General features: G+C 43.4%; 1 protein-coding gene across 1 annotated transcript in view; it reads right to left on the bottom strand.

The window, feature by feature from the left end:
• Positions 1-24,319, bottom strand: part of cul3b (cullin 3b) — a 101,369-nt gene extending 77,050 nt beyond the window's left edge. The window contains exon 1 of the mRNA XM_038817476.1: positions 23,979-24,319. Within this exon, the coding sequence (XP_038673404.1) occupies positions 23,979-24,041 (63 nt within the window). The 5' untranslated portion in view covers positions 24,042-24,319. The remainder of the gene's footprint in view (positions 1-23,978) is intronic.
• Positions 24,320-24,926: the final 607 nt, after the last annotated feature.

Genomic DNA, 24,926 nt, shown 5'->3' on the forward strand with positions numbered 1-24,926 from the left:
AGTAGAAGCAGTGTGCATACAGTCAAGAAACAGCAAAGGATGTAAGGTTCAGATGGGAATTGTCATCAAGAGTTCCAAATACTAATGTTTTAATGGAAATGTATAACGAGAGATCATGGCAGCATTCAGCAAAGAAAGTGATTATGAGATTTTTTTTATTGTCACACAAACTGGAAGTGAAACAATTCAAGTAAAGACTGTCTGAAAATCCACTTGTGTTGGGACAGTTTTCAAGAACAATATCTTTTCGAACCAACGAGGGAATAGGCCATACTAGACTTAATTGATGAACAACAAGCCAGAATTAGATAATAATCTGACAGTTAGACAGTATCTTGCAAATACTATTGAATTTATTACTGGTTTGTGATTCTCGCTTCGTGAAACTAAAGTTTTAAATTTAAGGCAAACTTTGAAAGGACGAGAAGTAAATTGAGCACAGTAAACTGGGTCGATCTGTTAACAATAAATCTACAAAGGGTGCAAAGTATTCATAGTATTTGTTCAAAAAAATCTAGTACAGACCCTTAAAAGGCAAAGGCTTAATTTGTGTAATTAAGCAACCATGGTCAAGATGTATAATAAAAGACAGTAACAAACAAAATGAAGAGACTTAGGGCAAAGAAAGGAAATCCAATAGGTTGGGACATTTGTAAAAAAAAAACATCAGCATACAACTGTTGCAAGTAATAAAAAGAAAAGGAATATTGAAAATTGCAAGGAGCATCAAAGCTAATATTTAAAAGTTTTATAAACATATTGAAAGAATAGTAGAGTTGAATGTGGGATTTTTTTCCAGATGGGTGTGGGCAAGAATGTAAATACGTTAGAAGCAGTTCAGAGAAGGTTTTGCACACTAATACCTGGAATGGGTGCTTTGTATTATGAGGAAAGGCTAGGCTTCTAGAAGAGTAAATGTTGACTTGATTGAAACATATCAGATCGTGAGGGATCTTAACAGGGTGGATGTGGAGGATGTTTCCTCTTGTGGGAGAATCTAGAACCAGTGGCCAATGTTTTAAAAAAAGGGTCACCCACTTTAAACAGAGATGAGGCAAAATGTTTTCATTCAAAGGATCATGTGTCATGTGTCTTTGGAACACTTCCTGAAAATGTGGTGGAAGCAGAGTCTTTGAATATTTTTAAGGCACAGGTGGAGAGATGTTTGGAAAGCAAGGGGGTGAAAAGTTATCAGGGGTAGGCGGGATGCAGATTTGAGGTTACTGTGAGATCACCCATGATCTTATTAAATAGTGGAACAGGCTGGAGGGGCGCAATGGCCTATTCATGCTCCTTGTGGATATGTCGTATGTCAAGACAATAATGGATGGGGCGGCATGGTGGCGCAGTGATTACCACTGCTGCCTCACGGTGCTCAGCCCCAGGTCACTGTGTGGAGTTTGCACATTCTCCCCGTGTCTGTGTAGATCTCACCCCCACAACCCAAAGTTGTGTAGGTTGGGTGGATTGACCACGCTAAATTGCTCCTTAATTGGAATAAAACTTTTCACTAAAAAAACCCCCCCACAATAATGTATAATAATATGCTTAATGCGTGTGCTGCATCTGATTCAAAATGGAGGCAGACAAAATACCAGTGCTGCAAAGGAGCCTAAAGGATAGAAAAATAGCATTTAATATAGACAATTGTCTCCACCTCAGGATATTAGGCCGCGGCATTGAAAGAAATAGGTGAGGAAATGGAGAATTTTCCATAATTTCTCAATGCTATCTAGATTCAGGAATTATGTGCTAGATATGTCCGGAGCACGTGTCTAGTAATACGACCAAAACTTTGGCAGTGCCCACACACCGATGCCCCGCCCGGTGAGGGGCTAACAGCTACGCCACGTAAAGCCCCCAGCTTTCCCTACAGATATGGACAGAGAATTGCCGGGTCCATGACCGCGCATGCGCACGGTGGCAAACTACAGCAGTCGCGCCGTACATGACACCGGCCGCACATGGGCCTGCCAGATAGTGTCCCCCTATAACCACCCCCCATCAGCCGCCACGCGAGGTGGAGAAAACCTCAGACCACAAGGGATCGTACCATTGGGAGGTCGGCCCATTGGGGGCGGAGCATCAGGGAGGGCCTTCGTGTGACGTTCTGAGGCCGTCCCAACGGCATGCAGCATACTCATTGATGATGCCATTTTGGAGGGGCAGAGCATCTGAGAACAGGCACTGCCCCCAATTTCAACATCAAAAGGAATTCTCCGACCAATCGCCAAATGCGATTTTGGTGTCGGCAATCAGAGAATCCTGCCTTATACCTTTGGATTCAAAAGCTGAAAATGTCACTTCAGTTTCTAAAAAGGGAGGTCAGAAGGAATTATGCAACCACAGACCTGTGAGCTTATCAATTGGGGGTTGGTGGTGATCAGTTAGATTACTGAAATCTAATCCGCAACAAAGTACTTGGATAGATATCCGTTACTGAATGAGTGTCAACATGGTGGGGATGTCACTTTTTTTTTTAAATGTTTTTATTCTCCATTTTCACATTTTCCTTCAAAATTTACACCCCACCCACAGACAGTAAACGGTAACAAATACAAAATCAATCCCCTTAACAATAACAACGATCCCATCCTCTCACCACCCCAAACAACGGCCCACCTGTCAATACATGCATCCAATAAAACAAACCTCCCACGGTCGAAACATAAAACAAAGGAGAAAAAGAAAAAGGAGCCCGGGAACGCCCATGGTCACCATAGAGTCCACTCCATCCCCCCCCCCCCCCCCCCTACACACACAACGCCATCCAACCTCTGAAAGAGTAACGTACATGATACGCAGGAGTTGTAAACACCCGCCCCCTCCCTCTCCAACTCCTCCCGTCCACTACCTCTTGTAAAACTCCTCCCCCCAACCTCGGTTCCTTCCCCCCAACTTTCCACCCCGGCTTGACCACTCAGACCCTGTTCTGCCAGGCTCCAATGGCCGCAGCCCCTCCCCCCACCTCACTCCCGTTCACTGGCCGGCTTAAACCGGCCAGCATAGAGGCCCCCGCACAGGTCCCTTTCCCCCTTGCCCGCCCCTAGGAAAGCCCAGAAATCCCCTTTTAACACACAAACCCCGCATATCCACCTGCACCGAAAAGAGCCCTCACTTCGAGTGAAAGTTCCATCACTTCCCTTGTCCAAATATATACAACATTGGCTCATTTAGCCCATACATCCACACGCAGTGAAACAAAAACGAAGAAAATACAGTCATGAGGTTACATCGGCACATGGCCATTTCTCAATCTCTCAGTTCTGCCACAGTCCTTCTGCCTTCGCAAACTCTTCCGCTGCTTCCGCTGTTCCAAAATAAAAGTCCTTGAGCTTTTAAGTCACCCTCAGCTTCGCTGGATACACAATGCCGCACTGCACCGTGCTAATGTACAGTGCCCTCTTCACCCGGTTGAAAGCAGCCCACCTCCTCGCCGGCTCCACCGTAAAGTCCTGGTATACACATATACCAGCTCCAGCCCACTGCACCACCCGCTTCTGCTTGGTCCAGCACAGGACTTTCGGGGATGTCACATTTGATTAATCTAGCTGAATGTATTTTAAAAAGGGAATCATTAACAGGGTGAAAGAAGATTGTATGTATGGACTTCCAGAAGGCTTTTATTTGCGATTAGTTTCAGAGGCACCAATTACTTATTGTGTGTTCCCCTAGTGACGAAGTTTAAGATGGTGCACAAGTTCACTGTGGACTGCAGCACTGGGCTCCCTGAATACCTACTCGGAGCCATTGGCAATGCTGCCGGTACCATAGACCTCAAACTAGATCCCTTACAAGGTTCCTCCTCCATCCGAACCCACTCTACCCCTTCACCTTCCCACCACCGCCGCACCTTGTCCACATTCGCCGCCCAATAATAATGAAGCATGTTCGGCAACGCCAACCCCCCCCCCCCCCCCCCCCCCCCCCCCCGCTGCCTCTGCAGCAGGATAAGACCAATTTAATATTGATGGAATGTCAAATTTCTCCATTATGACAAAATCATTTATTTTAAAGTTATGACATTACAACTCCTCCCGTATGTACATCCCAACCATTTATTTTGCTCTGTGTAGTATTTTAAAGAGTGACAGCTCAATGCCTTATTTTTCCTGGTTTGTTCTGTGAGAATACTTCAACATGACTAGCTGTTCACCCTGCTAGGTGAAACTATTACTGGATGCCTGGAGATCAGCTTGATTTGATGCCAGATTTAAACTGGCACTGGGAAATGGGAAACCTACACCACAGAGATAACTGGATCTTTGTGAGCAGCTTTCTTCAAGGCCATTGGCAAGCATTATCTTTTTGTTGCTGACTGCAAAATCCAAGCAATTGAAACAGATGCATTGCGTTGAAATTGCCTTATATCTCCAAAATAAATTTAAACTGCTGACTGCTAGTGATTATACAGGAAAACAATATGTTTGGTTTATTTCCAGCAAACTCAAATATGAAGAACAGCATATGCTCTCAGATGTCAAGTGTCTTGGCAGTCACCCAGAACCTAAAAATTAGGCTGTTGCCAGCTGCAAGCATATACTATATGCCAGAACATATCAAATAAGAGATGCAATATCAATTTGTTGACAATCCATGCAGTAACTCCAACACCTTACCAGCTGAAAATTAATATTCAGGATTCACTCTTACATTACCTCCCCACTCCTTTCCATTTTATGCCTACCCATTCTACAAATTTTATTTATCATAGAATTTACAGTGCAGGAGGCCATTCGGCCCATCGAGTCTGCACCGGCTCTTGGAAAGAGCACCCTACCCAAGGTCAACACCTCCACCCTATCCCCATAACCCAGTAACCCCACCTAAACTAAGGGCAATTTAGCATGGCCAATCCACCTAACCTGCACATCTTTGGACTGTGGGAGGAAACAGGAGCACCCGGAGGAAACCCACGCACACACGGGGAGGATGTGCAGACTCCGCAGACAGTGACCCAAGCCGGGAATCGAACCTGGGACCCTGGAGATGTGAAGCAATTGTGCTATCCACAATGCTACCGTGCTGCCCCTTCTACATACATCTTACATACTCCAAGGAGCTTTAAAATTTGAAAACAGCAAGTTACTTTATGCCAGTTAGTTCCATCTTTAAATTGTGAACAGCAGGAGGATTTTTATTGAATTCTGCCTGTGTTACTATGAGTTCTATAACCACAATTACTACTTATTTTTCCTTAACAATTTCTCAACATTTCACGTTTACTGTACCCGTTTCAAATAATTACATAATTCTTTAAATTTCATATCTGCTCAATAGTTACTCGTTTAAAACATATATTTTAATATAGTGGACCACTAAACCTTTTTGGTTGAAGAACTGCTTTCCAAATGCAGTAATCATCAATTAAATTTAAAATACTGAGATCTTGGCGTGCAGGAGATAGTGTTCAGCCTCTGAACCAGGCACTCCTGGCTCAAGACCCACCCCGAGACTTAATGGTCAAGGAAGGTTAAGAAAATGCCTTGATAAAAAAAATACTTTTAAAGTTTAAGTGCTTAGCTACTACGGAACACTTCCCTTCATTCCCTAAACAGTTAGATTTAAATCTGTTTGGAGAAGTGAGTGCGCAGGAAAAGTGTTGTTCCCCTTGTGAAGTCTAAAGTATTTGTATTATGCGCACTTAAATGTCACTTACTAAATTAACCCTTGCAGAGCTCCCAGTTGTTGAAGTCGATCATCTGTTACTGGGTTACAAACTGTAATGTTGCAAAAATACCAGGCTACGTTCCTCCTCTATCTGCAGTGATGAATTAATCCTTGCCTTGCTCAAATACTTCTATCTGAGCCTCAAAAGCATTTCTTTAAAAATAATGTTTTAATTTAGATGAAAGTTTTTTCAATTTTACAAACACCGATACAACATACAAGAAAAAAAATACTAAAAATACAAACCCACACAACCCATACCCCCCCTTCCCCCAAGCGACTGATTAGTTCCTTAAAAAAGGCAATGAAAGGCCGCCACGTTCAGGAGAATTCCTCGACCGATCTCCTCATGGTGTACTTGGCCTTCTCCAGGTCCAGAAACTCCATTAGGTCCCCTAACCATGCCAAGGTGCTGGATAGGGTTGGAGACCTCCATGTCAGCAGAACTCACCTCCAGGCAATCAACGAGGTGAAGGACATCCGCCTCCGCCCCTGTCTGCAGCCTTGGTGATCTGACATCACAACTATGGCAACCAGAGGACAGAGCTCCACTCCGACATTTAGAATCGCCAACGTGGTGCTAAAGGAGGAGACCCAAAGCTCACAAGTTTGGGACAGGGCCAGAATGTATACGTATGTGTGTGTGCGCGTATGTGTGGGTGATTGGCCGGCACCTGAACATTGGTCACACCTATCATCCACCTCTGGGAAAAATAACGCTCATTTTCGTCTTGGTCAGGTGTGCCCTAAACACTACTTCAAAGCTGGTTCAAGCCCAGCCTCGCACACAAGGATGCGAAGTGCCTTACTCTCGTTATCTACTATAGGCTCCAGCTCCCCCTCCCACCTCTCTTTCACCCCACCCACTTCTTCCAACACAATCTACCCATAGATACCAGGTGTGCTAACCTCCTTTGACCCCGCAATCGAAAGGATTCTTTCCATAAGACAGTGGCGCCTCGGGAAACATTGGGAAGGCCTTCCATACAAAATTCTAAATCTAGAGATATCTAAACAAATTCGACCCCACAAGCCCGTATTTCAGTCAATTCCTCCAAACTGCAAATCGCCTTTCCAAAAACAAGTCTAATGTCTCCAGCCCTTTTCTTCCCCATTCCCCAAACAAGGCGTCCAGCCTCGCCAACCCAAACAGGTGGTTGATACAAATAAGGGCCAACTTCAAGAGACACAAGCTTAAAATGTTCCCTGAGCTGTCTCCATATCCTCAATCAAAAATAATCATCGGACTGGTAGAATATTCTGTCGATGAAACGAGAGCGAAGCTGTCACCAATGGCCTAACACAGACTCCTTACGTGACCTTGCCTCATGTGGAGGCCAAGTGGCCCCAGGGTCACTACACCAAACCAGCACCAGCTCCTTTTCCACATTGGTCACTACACCAACCAGCACCTTCTCCACGTTGTTCACTATACCAACCCAGCACCAGCTCCTTTTCCACATTGGTCACTACACCAACCAGCACCTTCGCCACGTTGGTCACTATACCAACCCAGCACCAGCTCCTTTTCCACATTGGTCACTACACCAACCAGCATGTTCTCCAAGTTGGTCACTATACCAACCCAGCACCTTTTCCATGTTGGCTACCCAATAATAAAAACAAATTAGGCAACCCCCTCCTTGTCTGTCCTCTGTAAAACTGTCCTACGAATTCTTGGAAATTACCCGCCTACATAAAAGCTGCTATCAATTTGTTAACCATCTCAAAAAAGGATTTAGGGAGAAAGACAGGAAGACATGGAAAAAGAAACCAAAACCATGGAAGAATATTTATTTTGACAGACTGGACCCTACTCGCGAAGAACAGGTGAAGGGCATCCCACCTTTGCAGATCAGACTTAACCTTATTCACCAGATTGGCATAGTTAGAACAGAATTTAAAGTGCAGAAGGAGGCCATTCGGCCCATCGAGTCTGCACCGGCCCTTGGAAAGAGCACCCCACTTAAGCCCACAGCTCCGCCCCATAGCCGTAACACAGGAACCTCACCCAACCTCTATGGACACTAAGGGCAATTTGGCATGGCCAATCCACCTAACCTGCACATCTTTGGACTGTGGGAGGAATCCGGAGCTCCTGGAGGAAATCCACGCAGACACAGGGAGAACATGCAGACTCCGCACAGTGAACCGAGCCAGGAATCTAACCTGGGACCATGGAGCTGTGAAATGACAGTGCTAACCACTGTGGTACCGTGCCACCCCAAGTTCAATTTATAGAGCCTGGCCCAGTCCCGGACTCCCAGGTACCTAAAGCAAGACGAAAGGGAAGCACCCATCAGTTGCCTCCCCTCCCTGTGAGGTCCACTGGAAAAAACTCACTCTTTCCCAGATTCAACTTGTATCCTGAAAAAGAGTCAAAGCTCTTCAGTAGCTCCATGATATCACCCATAGTGGGAACTGGGTCCATCACATAAAGCAGTACGTTATCAGCGTATAGGGACACCCGATTCTGCCCCCCCCCCCCCCACCGCTCCATTATCCCCTTCCATTTTCTCAAAGCCACAGCCAGGGGCGCAGTCGCCAATACAAATAGGAAGGCATACATCAGACACTCCTGTCTTGTTCCCCAATCCAGTTGGAATTACCCTGAACTCAAAAGTGTTGCTATGCATACTAGCCGCCGAAGGGGCCTTGTACAATAGACGTATCCACAAAACAAACTCTGGTCCATGAACCTCTCCAAAACTGTAAACGGTACTTCCACTTCACCCAGCCAAATGTCTTCTCAGATTCCAAGGATGCCAACTCTGAATCAGTCCCCGCAGGTGGGGAGAGAACTACATTTAACAGTCACTGGAGGCTAGACAACAGTTGGATTTGGATTTGTTTATCGTCACGTGTACCAAGGTACAGTGAAAAGTATTTTTCTGCGAGCAGCACAACAGATCATTAAGTACATGAAAAGAAAAGGAAATAAAGAAAATACATAATAGGGCAACACAAGGTACACAATGTAGAACGATTGTACGATAAGTAAAAAGTGGATCTGTTAGGGAGATCCAAGCTTGGCGCATGCTCCGAAATGACTATAGCCGAATATTCTGCTTTCCTCACCCCGGAAGAGGAGACCTACGCATCAGAAATAAATCTATGGAGTATAGAATCATAGAATTCTCAAAGAACTAACCCCAACTCTCCCATCCCCCTCCTCCATGAACCTGCTGATCACCTCCCAGAGAACAATGCTCCCTCCTCACCAATCCCATCTCCCCCACAAACAAACAAGCTAGGCTAATTGAACTACGTCTAAACAGGTCCAACAGGCCCATCGATTCTGCACCGGCCCTTGGAAAGAGCACTCCACTTAAGCCCACTGCTCCACCCTATCCAGGTAACCCAGCAACCCCATCTGCTCTTTTCAGACACTAAGGGCCATGGCCAATCCACCTAACCTGCACATCTTTGGAATGTGGGTGGAAACCGCAGCACCCGGAGGTAACCCAGGCAGACATGGGAAGAATGTGCAGACTCCACACAGACAGTGACCCAAGCCACGAATCAAACCTGGGACCCTGGAGCTGTGAAGAAACAGTGCTAACCACTGTGCCACCAAGTTTCATATCCCTTATGAACTGGGGAACCCGCCCCATCTCATCCATAAATGCTAACAGCACCTTTGCTACCCCAAAAGGAACCACCGACTTCAGCCTAGAGCGGTCTATCTTCGCTCACAGTTTAAATCTCCTCCCCAGGATCATGTGTGTGTGTCCAAATCTGGCATGGAGCCCAATAAATGCCACATCATCCCAAATCAGAGCATATACATTTACCAATCCCACCAACATACCAGCCAATAACCCAGTACCAATCACTTACCTGCCACCAAAGTCTGCCCCGATCTTCAAACGCACTTGTTAATTAAAACTGCCCCCTCACACGCCAAATGAGTCTCCTGCAGAAGCACCACATCGACCATTAACTTCTTCAGGTGACAGAAACCTCTCCACTAGGTACCCCAACCCCTGAATGTTCCATGTGACCAACTTGATTTACATCATTAAGGATTATCCCGCACACACAAATATCTAGGCCCAAGGCACACCCACGATGGCTGCCAACCCCACCCAAAGGGTGAGACAAAGAAAATCCCCTAGTCACTATCAAAGAACTAACCCAAAGTCTCCCATCCCCTCCTCCATGAAGCTGCTGATCACCTCCCAGAGAACAATGCTCCCTCTTCATCAGTCCCATCTCCCCAACAAACAAACAAGCTAGGCTCATTGAACTATGTCTAAACAGGTCCTCAGGCTGCAATCCCTCCCCCTAACACCCTCCTGTTCATTAGCTAAAACCTTGCTGCTAGCGAGGTAGCCCTTACTCAGAGAACAAAGAGAAATAAGCTCCCTAGCCCGTCCCAGTTACGAGCGTAAAAAAACCAGAACCTAGTACCCCTACAATGCTCAAATTCTCACCAGGGACCATGTATTTCCATTACTATAATATTAACCACTGCCCCCTACCCACTTTGACCTCCACACATCCCCAATACAACATATTCAAACCCAAGTAACAAATATATGCAGCATGCAAGAAATCCCAAAAAACCATCCCATCAATGATCATTAAAGTCCCCACAGAGAACCACTTTACCCGAGTCCAAGACAGTGTTCTTTAACAAAGGCCTCCGCGTCCTCCGACGTATCGAAATATTGGTCTTTCAGCCCATTGGTACACCGTATCGTTGAGTACATCACCCCAAAACCTCACTCTGCTCTGGAATCACACTGCCTTTGCCTTATTAAAGCTCACCCGCCTCTTCGCCAGCCCCGCTCCAACATCCTGATATATCTAGATGATGCTCCCTTCCCATCCAGAGTCTGGATTCTCTTTGGCCCATTTCAGGGCCCACTCGCTCTCTTGGAAACTGTGAAATCTTACAACCCCATGATCAACAGGAGCTTCTGCCAGAAAGCTATGTGGGCCCTATCCAACTCTGGAGGGAGATATCGGTCCACCCCCACCCTCCCACCAGCTTCCCAACTGTCTGAGAAAAATACTCAATGGGATTCAGGCCCGCTATCCCCTCCGATAACCCCACAATTCTGAGATTTTGTCTCATCGACCTGTTGTCTAGGTCATCCACTTTCATCCTCAAAATCTTGTTTCTCTCCTCCACCAACGAGATCTCAGCCTCCAACCAGGTGATTTGATTGCTGTGCTACGACAAAGTTGCCTCCATTCCCTTCAACGCCTCTCCGTGCTCCTTCACAGCCTCCGGGATTTTCCCCACCTTCTGCCGAATCAAGCACCTCCTCAATGGACTTTTTGAGGGTTTCCATCATCTGCCCTTGTTTCTTGAAGTGCTTCCCAAAATCTAAGGCCAGTTCCACCATCAGCATGTCTACTGGCATAGGAACGACAGCACCCGCTAGAGTTGCATCTGCCATCTTCCCTCCCAGCGAGCCATGCAAACTCCCCAAATTCGTCAAAGGATTTCCACTCACAACCTTCTTTCCACCAGTCTTTTGAGAATTCCGACATAATTTCGTCAACAGGCTCGCTAAACCTTTAGATGGGCTAAGTTTGTTCACCAAAATTCCCCTGGAACCGGGCGAAAAAGGAAAAAAAACAAAAAGAAGTGCCCTGGTTAGAGCTACCTAGTGCGCGACCTTCTCCTACATGCTGCCACCGGATGTCCCAAAATAATTTCTTACATTGTTCAGAATTCTAAGATGTTATGAAGGTAGATTACGATAAATGCATGATCCCACATTGCTTGATTTTGGATTATCTACATCCTCTTGATCAATGGGTGGCTCAGTGGAGCAGACTGGGCAGAAGCTTTGTATTGTCTAAAGAAAATTCTGCGGGTGGCTCTATACATCTTGTCAGAGGTGTTTCAGTTTGATCAGCCTCTGAGATACAACAGCTGAGCTTTAGATCTTTCGACTCCTGAAGTATTAAAAAACAAAAAGCATTTCCGATTAGTCTAGTTTTCTTGGACTAGAAAATTAAATAGCTATGGTTGATGCTTTTTTTTTACAGCTTTTTTTGCTTAAGGAGAAGCAAAGGATGGTTTTCAGAGATTGGAAAGATGATGACGGGAGAAGAGAGAAAGAGTTGAGGACAGTAGGGATAGCAGGTATCCTATGTGTTTGAGTGTTTGGATTTTTGTACACAGGATCTTGATTCTTTTCATTTGGCTGGGTGGGTATAGAAGGAAATGGGCCAAATGTGGGCATGTGGGACTAGCTTAGGGATAGAAACTGGGCGGTATGGACAAGCTTGGCCAAAGGGCCTGTTTCCATGCTGGTAACATCTATGACTATTTATTGCCCATACCTAATAAGGTGACAGCACATCATTTTCTTGAACTGCTGCAATCCTTATAATGTAGGAACACCAATTGTGCTGATAGGTAGTAGCCTCCATAATTTTAAACCAGCAATATAGCTATAGGTTGGAATGATGTGGGACTTGGAAAAGTGGGGTTTCCATTTGCCTGCAGCCCTGGTGTTGAGAGACCATAGGTACATAAGATGTCAAAGGAGCCTTAGCCACATGCTGCAACGCAACATGTTGATGGTACTTAATGCAGCCATGAAGCAACATTAGTAGAGTGAAAGAAAGGTAGTGGATGGGATGCTGACCAAGCGTACAATGTCTTAATGGTGTTGAGCATCTTCAATGCAGTTGCAACTACACTCAACTAGCTTAATGTTCAATATGTCATCACTCTCCTGATTAATGCTTCGTAAATGGTAGACAGGATTTGGGGAGCAAGGAGATGATTCACTCAATAGCATACCCAGGTTATGAACCTGCTCTTATAGCCACAGTATTTATGTGGCTGGTCCAGTTAAATTTTTGGTCAATGGTGACCTCCCAGGATGTCGCTGGTGGAGAATTCAACAATAACAATGATGTTGAACGTCAAGGGAGGTGATTAAATTCTCTCTTATTGAAGATGGTCATTGCCTGATACTTAAGTGGTATAAATGTTACTTGCCACTTATCAACCCAAAATTGAATGTCACTCAGGTCTTGTACGTTGGCACAGACTGCTTCAGAGTTGGTATCATCCAGACTGCCAAGTCAGATGACCATCTGTTTTATAAAGACAGACATGTTAAAACACTAAATGTGCAACATATTGTCACGGTGAACATACATTTTTCATGGCTGTAGCATACAACCTGAACCAACACCAGTCCCATTTCTCATGAAAAGCACATAAAAACTAGTCAGTTTCATTGCAAGCTAAAAACAACTGCAGTTGAAATCAGTATTTGCCCTTCATGGAAGGGGCTAGATGAACTGCTATTAATACTGGGTGCCAGTTAAGGAACATAGAATCATCGAGTTCGTACAGTGCAGAAGGAGGCTATTTGTTCCATTGAGTCCATACCCACCTTCTGAAAGAGCACCCTACAAGGCCCAATCACCCACCCTATCCCCGTAATCCCACCTAGCCGTTGGACATTAATTGGCAATTTAGAATGACCAATCCACCTAACCTGCACATCTTTGGACTGTGGGAGGAAATTGCAGCTCCTGGAAGTAACTCATGCAGACACAGGGAGAATGTGCAAACTCCACACAGACAGTTAACCAAAGTCGGAATCGAACAGTGAGCCTGCACAGTGCCACCCAGGATGGCCCAGGTCGTGTTACTCTTTGTATTTGTATCAGACTGTTACTTGTAACATGTGCATTTAAGTGTCACTAACTAAATTAACCTTTGCGGAGCTTCCAGTTGTTATAGCCAACCAAACGGTCTTCTCACGAGCTTTAACATAAGAATCCAGCAGCTGAGACACGCAAATGCAAAGGCCAGAAAGTTGAACCGTTGAGCAAACACAGCTTCCAGTCAGATTTTAATTATTGTTGGTGAGGATACTATGGAACATGTATGCAAGTTTCAGGCTCCAGATCAGAAGTAACGAACATTTAATAAAATTGTTTTTGTTTTAAAAGAAAAAATACATCGGCAAAACATGATGGAAAAATCTTAGCCCATGGTTTTTACAGAACAGGAAATAGACTGTGACATTACTTCCAGTTCGTTGACAAATACCAAGTTTTACATAAAAGATGACAGAGTTAGAAAATACTTTGGAGTGCATAATGAACTTATGGTCAAGAGGTTGCAGACATACTTGAATGTTGACTTAGTAAATTTCAATGGAAATGTTGATTTAACTATTTATAATGTTAGATGTTGACTCAAAAGTATGGGCAGAATATATGGCCACAGGAAATACATGCCCTACCCAAGACTTTTTGTGTATAATTAACCATGTATAAATATCTTTGAAGCAAAATAAAAATAGCAGTTTGGGCTGTTTCATATAAACTTGCTCCAATGTTGCATTTTGGTATCGTTTCTATGTGGATGATACCTAGTTTTGCCTCACCACTATCTAGGTCAACCCCTCCACTCTTGCCAAATTATTGAACTATTTTCTTGCTCTCAGTGCCTGAGAGGTAAAAGTTTCCTCCAATTAAGTATCGGAAGTGTAACAGAGCCAAGACTTCATAATATATTGTTATAAAATATATACGTCTATCCTCATGGCTAATTTATAACATTTTTCAAAACTGGACAAAGATTTTAAATGACTGAAGCTGTGTCTGACTTTCAATAAAAGGAACTTTCTGGCATTCAGGGAAGCATACAGCTGGCCTCCCTTCTACACCATTTCGACTGGGTCTTCTACATTTCCATACCATTACCTACGAGATTAATTCATCTCTACATGCCTATCCCCATTGTGGAATTCGTCTCTACTACAAACTGGAAAAGTAAGTTATCCAGCATCAATCTTCAACCTGCCAACTGCTGGACTTTGATTCTGGGCTCAAGTGGAACAATAATTCTTTACTCTGTGGTCTTTGCCCTGTGAATTTTTCTTTCTCCATTCCCCCCTCTTTTATTGTATGAATGGAAAAGGAGGCTACATTGCAATCATCCTCTTATGCATGAGTGGGTGTAAATAAACTATCCCTCCGACCTTACCATATCTTGCGTTTGCTGTGGCACTAATAGAAATTGAATCACACCAAAACTGAGCGGTTGGAAATCCCCCCCCCCCCCCCCCCCCCCCCCCCGGCTAATACAAAAGAGAAAATCAAAATTGAAACACTTTTCTGTTTACAGGCAGATCAGAAGAGGAGAAATCAGGGCTGCTTAAATTAAACATCCTCCTGCCTATAACAGGAGACTGAAGCCACCATCTTTAGTGTCTGCTTCAAACGTTGTTCCGTAGTTACCAATTCCATTCATTTCCCTAGAAACCAAAGCTGAACCAGGCTCGTCACAACATTGGCATCGGAGACAATGGAACTCAAGATCAGCTATTGACCACACACTCTGCCCAGCCTAAGTTCATCTGCTGCTTAACCGCTTCTTCATGCCATCACCTCTAGACTTGGGTATTCCAATCCATTTCTGGCTGGCCTTCCACAAACTTGAAGTCACCCAAAACTCTACAGCCATTGTCCTTACTTGTACCAAGTCCTTTTCACCCATCACCCATATGCTCGTTGACTTACATTGGCTCCAAGTCACCTCCTTCATTTTTAAATTCTCATCTTTGGTTTCAAATATTTCCATGGGCCTTGCCCTCCCTATCTATCTAATCTCCTCCAGCTCAACTTTCTAAGATATCAATGCTCCAATAATTCAGAGCTCTCGAACATACCCAATTTCAATTGTTCTACCATTGGTTGTGCCTTCATCTGCCAAGGCCTCAATCTCTGGCATCCCTTCCATATACCTCTCTCCTTCTTTCTTTCCTCCTTCAAGATACTCCATAAAATCTACTCGGATCAAGCTTTTATCCTTCTGCCCTTATTTAACCTTATACAACTCATAAATGTTGCTTTATAATTCTCTGTGAAGCGTCTTGGGGAGTTTTATTACATTATAGGTGCTGTATAAATACAACTAGTTGTTGTAGCAATATTTTTTGGTATTAAAACGTAGACTATAGACAACAATTCTGAGCCAAACTATAGAGGAGCAAATTCCTTAAAAAAATTATTCATTCATGCAGAAACAGGAAACATAAAAGCAGTTGTGAAGCTATGCTTGACAAATTACGATTGCCAGAAAATTAATATTTCCAGGAAACATCATAAACGAATCCCAGAGGGTGAGAAAGTCCAGTTCACAAATATTTAGAAATTAATAGTCCCAAAATTGGAATCACAACCTTGGTCAAATCAAGAACACCTAACAGCAAAATGACCATTTAGGCAAAACTGTCTGCTTCACTCAATAAAAAGATCTGAATGGAAGAACTAATCTCCTTGGCTGTAGCTGACTAGTAGTGGCTTGATCCCCGTGGCTATTTTTCGAGGACTGCCTGAAAGAAAATGGTCCATGGAGTATTGATGTTCTTTGGTGGAGTCTTTCTTCAGTTCTCTGCCTAAAGGCAGGTCCGACCCCTAATGTCACAACTGTCACCACAGGTAGTTCAAGGAGGTAGGCCCCAAATCCACTCCAGCTGAAACAGGGTTTGAACCCCATGCTGTTAGCAACAATGAGATCCATGCACCAGCTGTCCAGCCAACTTCGCCAACTTTTGCAAGCATGTTGTAGTCTGGAGATGTTAGTAGTGTTAATAGAAACTCCAACCTTCTTTCCATCACATTGCTGATCAGGAATCTCTCCCACTCTTACAACATGAAGGATTTGTAGATCGATTTTGAACCACTTTGGTCACATTATGAACACACCTGCATCAAGTCCTGGAGTGGGACGCGAATCCAGAGCATTTGGCTCAGAAGCAGGGAAGCTACCCATGACACCACAGGACCTCTTATGAGGAATATTAGCAGATTATTGTCATGGATCTGTCCAGCAACATGTACAAATCTGCTTCGAAACAGTAGTGACATAAATATAACAAGGCACGTTGGGATGAGATTTGCCCAGCAACAGGTGTCATGGGTCTGCTCAGCAGCAGGTAGAAATCTGCCCAGCAATAGCAGTAGCCAGCATTCAAAAGGCACAATGAGATGTAATTTTTAAAATAATGAGATACAGGTGTCTAGACAAGTGATATATCGCTTCCTCAGAAGCAGAGAAGCAGTTTACTCCTAATAGCTAGGGAGGCCAGTTTTACATCTAACAGCCTGTGAGACCAGTCCCTAATCTAATAACCAGGAGTCTACGCTAGCATCTAAGCTTTAGAGCTAAGGTAGTGCAGAAACCTACATAAAAGACAGTTTAAATATCTATGCTGGACCAAGAAAGGGTGTTTCCCAGACTTGAATATCAGCCCTGTTTTGTGTGGCAAATATAAGGTGTATTTGACTTCAGATTTATTTAATTTGGATGTTATTTGGGAAAGGGGAAGCCTGAAGGAGTTCAGGGATCGTAAATATAGTCTGGGAGATGGAGTACGTTCTAAGTGTCCTAGAATGTTGTAGGCCTGTTCATGCATATTTGTCTTTTCTTGAAGTTAATAAATAGTCTTTAATAATTGCTGCACAAAGACTGAGCTGGTAATTTTCACTGGGGTTTCACTTGACTCCTCACACCATTTCAAAAAATAAAACTATACACCCCACAAACCAGTGTTTCAAGTTGGGATACCCTCACAGTTACCATCAGCATGGTTCATGACACTATATTGATACAAATTTCCGGATGCAGATCAGTGAAATGTAGCATGCTTTTCTCTCCAACTCTCTCAAATAACCCTCAAATTTAAAATGTTGAAAAATGTCAAAACATACGCTGCACATCTGGTGGGTTTCCCCACAAAAGTTAAAGACAGGGTGAACCTCCACACAGGGTTTAGTTGTGTTGCTTATGTCAAAATTCATGACTGTATTCAAAGAATGTTTTTGCACTAATATTGCCCTCCTTTGTGCTCAGGAATCGCATAAGATGTGGGAACAGAGTAGACCATTTGGCCACTCAAGCCTGATTCATCATTCAAAACGATCATAGCCAATCATCTACTACTTTCGCACTCTCTCCCCATATCCGTCAATGTCCCGGGAGATCAAGAATCTCTTGATTTCAGTCTTTAACAGACTTAACAAGGGGGCATCCAAAACCCTCCAAGGTAGATAATTCCAAAGATTCACAATCCCCTGAATGAAGAGGTTACTCCTCATCTCAGTCCCAAATGATTGACTCCATATCCTGAGGCTGTTCAAGATTCACAGCGAAGCAACCTTTTGAGTGTCTAGTCTTCTCAAACCCATTAGAATCCAGTAAGCCTCAATGAAGTCACCTCCTGTTTTTCAAAATTCCAGACAGTATCTGGCCAATTTCTTCAGCCTATCAGAGGACCCAGGCAGCATATGCCCAATTTCCTCACTGTATCAGAGGACAGGCTGTTCATCCAGGAACCAATCTATTGAAACTTCACTCCTACCTCCAATGCAAGTATATCCTTCTTTAGATACAGACCAACAGTGAGCACAGTACTCCAGGTGTGGTTTCCCCAAAGACCTCTTCGCCTTTAGCAAGGCTTCCTTAATTTTGTACTCCAATCCTCTTGCAATAAAGGCCAACATGCTACTTGCCCCCTTAAGACTATACACAAGCCTTTCTGAACATCAATATTTAAGTCTCACGCTTTTTAAACAAAATCCTCCTTTTCTATTCTCATGGTAAAGTAAATAACCTCACACACCTCTACATTTTACTACACCGGCAACCTTGCTAACTCAATCTACATGGAACAGGCGCCGGATTGTGGCGACTAGGGGCTATTCACAGTAATTTCATTGAAGCCTACTTGTGACAATAAGCGATTATTATTATTATGTCTTTGCAAGCTAACCGTGCCCTCAGAATTTGCATTCCCACCAAACCTTTAATATTGTCAACAAACTTGGACACATTGCTCTTGGTCTCTTTGTTCAAGTCATTAATATAAAGTGTAACTCCCAGCACGAATCGTTGCGGCACTCCACTAGCTACGCCGTTAACTTTGTCTTGTTTAAACCTACTCTTTGCTTCTTGTCCTTTGACCAATTTTCCATCAATGCTATTCCCCTCAAATCCATGGGTCCTTAACTTGTGTACTACACTTTTGTGAGCCTATTCCAAATCCATTACATCTACAGGTTCCTCTTTATCTATCCTACTAGTTATATCCTCAAAAAACGAAAATGAATTTGTCAAATAGGATTTATCCTCAGTAGAATCATGTTGACTTTGTCTGGTAGCGGATTATTCAGACTTCCTGAATAATAAATTCTAATATTTTCATACAAAGATAAGAACAAGGAGGAGGAGGCAGATATTTGGCCCCTTTAATTTGCTCTGCCATTTACTAAGATCATGGCTGATCTGATAGTAACCTCAAATCTGCATCCCACCAACCCCTGATCACCCCTTTGCTTACCAAGAATTTATCCACCTCTACCGCAAAAATATTCAAAGTTTCTGCTTCCGCCACCTTTTCAGGAAGAGTTCCAGACATATGACCCTCAGAAAGAAAAAATTGTCTCACCATTTTAAATGGGCAATTCCTTATTTTAAACAGTGACCCTAGTTCAAGATTCTCTCACAAAAGGAAACATCCTCTCCACATCCATTTGATGTCAGGTTAATGAGTATGTAGTTCCCTGTTTTCTCTCTCCCTCCTTTCTTGAATCATAAAGTTTAATTTGCTAACTTCAAATTCACCAGGACATTCTAGAATCTACAGAAGTTTGGAAAACCATATCCACACTCTCTGCAGCTACTTTTTTTTTTAAAACGTGAGAATGTATCCATCAGGTCCTGGGAATTTTTCAGCTTTTAGTCCCTCAAGTTTCTCCAACAATTGTTCTTTACTGACATTAATTACCTTAAGTTCTTCACTCTTGTTAGCCTCTCAGATATCCTCCATTTCTAGTGTGTAATTCTACTGCTAATGGGCCATTAAGGGGAGGACCTCTCATTTTGAAACTGTCCCAAGTTCTAAATTCCTCCATGAGGAAAAATACCTTCTCAGCATCTACCCTATCAGGCCTGGTCAAATTGTATATGTTTCAATAAGATCACCCTTCATTCTTCTAAACTCCCAATGAGTATCGGCCCAATACGTTCCTCATTAAAAAAAAAACTATGATCCCAGGAATCAGCAAAGTGAACTTTCTCAGAACTGCTTCTAATGCAATAGCACCTGAAATAAGGAGACAAAAACTGGAGATAGAACTCCAGGTGTAGTCTCACCAAGGCCCTGCACGGCTGCAACAAGACTTTCCTACTTTTATATTTTATCCCCCCCCCCCCCCCTTGTAATAAAGGAAACATTCCATCTGCCTTCCTAATTACTAGCTGTGCCTGCATGCTAACCTTTTATGATTAATGTATAAGGACAGTCAGATCCCTCTGTACCACAATATTCTAGTTTCTTCATTTTAATATCCTACCTTTTTATTCTTCCCACCAAAGTCGACAACCTCACATTTTCCCACACTATATTCCATTAGCCAACTAATAGCCCACTCGATTAGCCTATCTATATTCTTTTACATACTGTGTCCTTCTCATAGGTTGCTTTCTTACCTATTTTTATATCATCAGTAAATCTGGGTACAATACCATCAGTTCCTTCACCCAAATCATTAATACAAATTCTAAATAGTTGAACATCAGCACTGATACCTGCAGTGCTCCATTAGTTACAGTTTGCCAACTTGAAAATAACCCATTTACCCCAACACCTTTTTCCCTGTCAGATAGCCAATCCTCCATCCATGCAAATATATTAGACCCAACAGCATGAACTCGTGTGTTGTAACCTTTTATGTGGCGCCTTATCGAATGCCTTTTGGAAATTCTAATACACTACATCGGCTGGTTCCCCGCAATCCACCCTCATACTGAAGATAACATATTATGTGTATTATTCAATCACTCAGCTACAGTAGAAATTAAACTTTCTACTTTTGATGATAGAAATATTAATAATCACCGAAGCTCTATCCGGGAGATATATCCTTTGTTCCACTATTCTCTCCAGTCTCATGAGTTTACACGAATGAAGTCTGACTGCCAAACAGAATTTGATGCGCATCAACGTCACATCATCAACAACCTATGGACTCTATTAGCTACATACACCATGTTCATCACCCTGCCCAGTGCTGATAAGAAAACTGAAGTGTTCTTACTAATTTTACATAAATGCTCATAAGGCTAACTATACTGTAAATAATTCAGCTAATTACACTAGATTCTTCATTTAATCAAAAAATGGTACTTGTGTCCAATTGAATGGTCTTGGTAATTAGATTGTTGCAGATGGAATATTCTGATTTTCAAGTTATAGCCAATTTAAAACAAATGGATCAATGCAACCAAATAATGTTTTCAAACTGTCGTTTTTTTGCCCCATTAAAAATGCATGTTCTGCATTAAAATCAGAATCACGTGACAATTCTGATGCATAAATTGGGCGACAATTTTTTCATTATGAGATTAGGGGCCTCACGGTAGCATGGTGGTTAGCATCAATGCTTCACAGCTCCAGGTTCCCAGGTTCGATTCCCTGGCTGGGTCACTGTCTGTGTGGAGTCTGCACGTCCTCCCCGTGTGCGCGTGAGTTTCCTCCGGGTGCTCCGGTTTTCTCCCGCAGTCCAAAGATGTGCTGGTTAGGTGGATTGGCCATGCTAAGTTGCCCGTAGTGTAAGGTTAATGGGGGGATTGTTGGGTTACGGGTATACCGGTTACGTGGGTTTAAGTGGGGTGATCATTGTTCGGCACAACATCGAAGGCCGAAGGGCCTGTTCTGTGCTGTACTGTTCTATGTTCTATTGTAAATGGTCTGCTGAGGGTCCATATCTTGAATATAACAGACTAAATTAGGTAACTGTACTTTTGCAGATTAGATAAACTACTTCTGTATTATTTAGAAAAACCACAACTGTATAGGTAAAGCAACATAAATATAATTTAAAATAACTATCATTACAGCATTATTTAGTGATTTTACTTTTAAAACATGTATGACATTGGAATTGAATTTTTGTTTTAAGAAAATATCCAGATTTGCAAGTCAACATCACCAATTCCCATACACAAGATCCTGAGTACTGCTATGGAAAAAGGCTCTCAATGCAGACCGCAATAAAACATCTCAATACCTGCTGTTACCCAAAAGAACCGGTAGAAACCTTGAGGCAAGTGATCTAATCACCCTCATTTGAACACAAGTGTGCAGCATGAGTAACGTTCTTTTTAAAATACAGAAATATCAAAAGCCAAGAGAAAAAAAGCCTTTCTGCTTCTCAAGTTATTTTCTAGTCCTACCTTCTAGTTGTGCTTTGATTAAACACAGCTGATTTTCATTTGGACATCCTGAACTACATCGGAAAGGAAGTCTATGGGGAGCACTTGATGGCAGTTGCACAAAGCTCAATGAGTGAGTGGACTCCCTGGACAATGTCACTGCTGTCCATTTTCACAAATGTCTGTGAGCTAAATGTCAATCAGCTTAGCTTTACTGTGCAACTTTTTAGCAGGATAGTAACTCCTACAAAGCGAAACCTCTCTAGAAAAAGTGGCAAAGGAATACAAAGAATTTACATTGGCAATATATAACACTATTCGACCCTTTTAATCGTCCAAATGATGAACAGTGATCTTTTACACTATTTAGATAAGACCATAACTCCACTTAGCAGAATCATCTGAGAACTGTCCAATCAATATTTGGCTAGTAATGTTTAGCTCCACTTTAGTAAGTAATTAAAAGTTAAAATATCTTTGACAAGACACAGCACACAAATAACATTCATCAAACACTGCAACAATTTCAAAGATAGTACGCAAGACCAGCAGTGTCAAAATATTACAAAAAGCCGTGCTAGAAGCAACATGACTAACACTCAACACAAATTACATCCAAAGAACATATTCCACTGGTCAACTCACTGCTGTGAACAAATGTCATGCGGTAAGCTGGTGCTTCTTTTGGGTAACCAAATGAACTAAATCAACAAATTGAGGGATAAATTAAAAGGCAACCCCTTAAAGGGATATTTCAAAGTAAACGGTGCGCATTGAACTTTATGTAAGTGAGTGGAACTTCAACTGTAATGTCTACAAAAGCAGAAGAAGAAACAGTTCTGTGTACAAAGGTTATTTTGCATGTTCAATTGTTATTTATCCAGGTCAAAGGCAAAAACTGCATGATTTCAAATCAATTTGTGCTTATCATCAATAAGTTAATGCTAGTTAATCTGCACCATTTAAAATGCATTCATTACGGTGAACCTTTGTAAAATATTTTCAAGTAGGAATGAGCTATTAATTACAATGATAACTAGAATTTACAAAGTATTTCTTAACATAACAGCACCGCTGGAAATGGTTCGGTAAGGTCTATTTCAGTTTCCAACTTACGTCAATTCCAAAGGAGACGTTCATACGCATTCATCGCAACTTTCAACTAATTCATAGTGCAAAACATTGATGACCAAATATCCCGCGCGGGACTGGGGAAACACTAATTCCGCTCACAAATATCTTGTCATTTACATTTTTACACTATAAACTAAGTTCCTCGGTTGATACAATGCAAGTTGGCTTGCTGGTTTAGCTCAGTGGGCAATCAGTGGGCTGGACACCTGGTTTGTGATGCAGAAGGCGGCCAGCAGCACGGGTTCAATTCCCATACAAGCTTAGAATTCTCCCTCTGTGTACCCAAACAGGCACCGGAATGTGGCGACTAGGGGCTTTTCACAGAAACTTCATTGCAGTGTTAATATAAGTCTACTTGTGACAATAAAATTATCATCAGTAGTGAATTCAGCCACCCTACATTACAGATCATCCACTGATGTTAGAAGCATTTTTAGTTGATTGAAGGCACAGGAAATGGGTAACCCTCTACATCCCCATCCAACACCTTCAGAAGCAAATGAAAAAAATCACAGAGTTGTGAAATTGTTTCAGAAAATTAAAGCCACGCCTTGCAACTTATTTCCTTGTGTTTCAATTGTCATGACCGACAATATCCTATTGTCCCAGAAATCTGTCATGAACAAGGCCTTCCTTTGGGGGGGGGGGGGGGGGGGAGAGGTGGTGAAGGATGACAAAAAAAAAATACCCCATCCCCCCCAAAAAAAAGGGAGACGGCTTCGTGCTCCACTATGGGGGGGAGCAAACAGCCAAGGTAGGATTAAAGAGCCTCCCTGTTTGGCTTCCAGGGAGCACCATGAATATTAATCAAGCGATAAGGGGCCTGCTCCCGTGTTGTCATCCGCAGAAGCCCGGGCCCTCGATTTGGAGCATTCGCAGCCTCTCCTATGTCTGTGCGCGGGGGAGGCGTTCTTTGGTTCTGTCCCTGTCAAGTTGCGGCTGCCGGGTCCTCACTTACGGGAAACGCTCGTATCCTCATCTTGGTGTCTTTCTTCGTCCCAGCTTTGCCCAGGTTTGACATGTTGGCGGATGGCTTCTTTCACATAGGACTCACTTACAGGGGAGGAGAGAAAAAGAAAGGGGGGGGGGGGGGGGGGGGGGAAGGTTCCGATAAAACACCGAGCTTCAATTAAACGTCTCAATTAGACGGGATCTCCGGCCGGTGATTCGGGTCGATCCGACCCCTTCAACAGTGAGGCGACGGCAGCTTCGACCATGAAACTGCTTTTAATATCAAATTAAAAAATCTGTTGAAAAATACCAGCCCGGCTCTATGGCGGCCGAAACCCTCAGTGCGCAGGTCACTCGGCGGCCCCGATATCGCGAGAGCTCGGCCGAATCCTCGCAGAGACTCGCGCGCGGCCCCGGCTCGCCCCCTCCCCCCCCCCCCCCCCCCACATCGCCGATAGCGGCTGTCAATCACCCGGAGCTGTCAGTCACCCGGGAGCTGTCAGTCACCCCGGGAACGGCTAATCACCCCGGGAGCTGTCAATCACAGCGGGAGCTGACAATCACCCCGTGAGCTGTCAATCACCCCGTTAGCTGTCAATCACCCCGTGAGCTGTCAATCTCCCTGGGAGCTGTCAATCAATTCGGAAGATATCAATCACTCAGGGAGCTGTCAGTCAGTCAAGTAGCTGTCAATCACCTGGGGAGCTGTCAGTCAATCAAGGACCTGTCGATCGCACTTTGAGCAGTCAACTATCACAGGTGCTGTCAATCAAGCGACATGATGGCACAGTAGTTAGCACTGCTGCTTCACAGTACCAGGGACCTGGGTTCAATTCCAACTTAGTTGACTGGTGCTCTTTCTCTCCCGTGTCTGCGTGGGTTTCTCCAGGTGCTCCAGTTTCCTCCCATTGTCGAAAGATGTGCAGGTTAGGTGGATTAGCCATGTTAGATTGCT

This window comes from Scyliorhinus canicula, chromosome 13 (genome assembly GCF_902713615.1).
Source record: "Scyliorhinus canicula chromosome 13, sScyCan1.1, whole genome shotgun sequence".
Taxonomy (NCBI): Eukaryota; Metazoa; Chordata; class Chondrichthyes; order Carcharhiniformes; family Scyliorhinidae; genus Scyliorhinus; species Scyliorhinus canicula.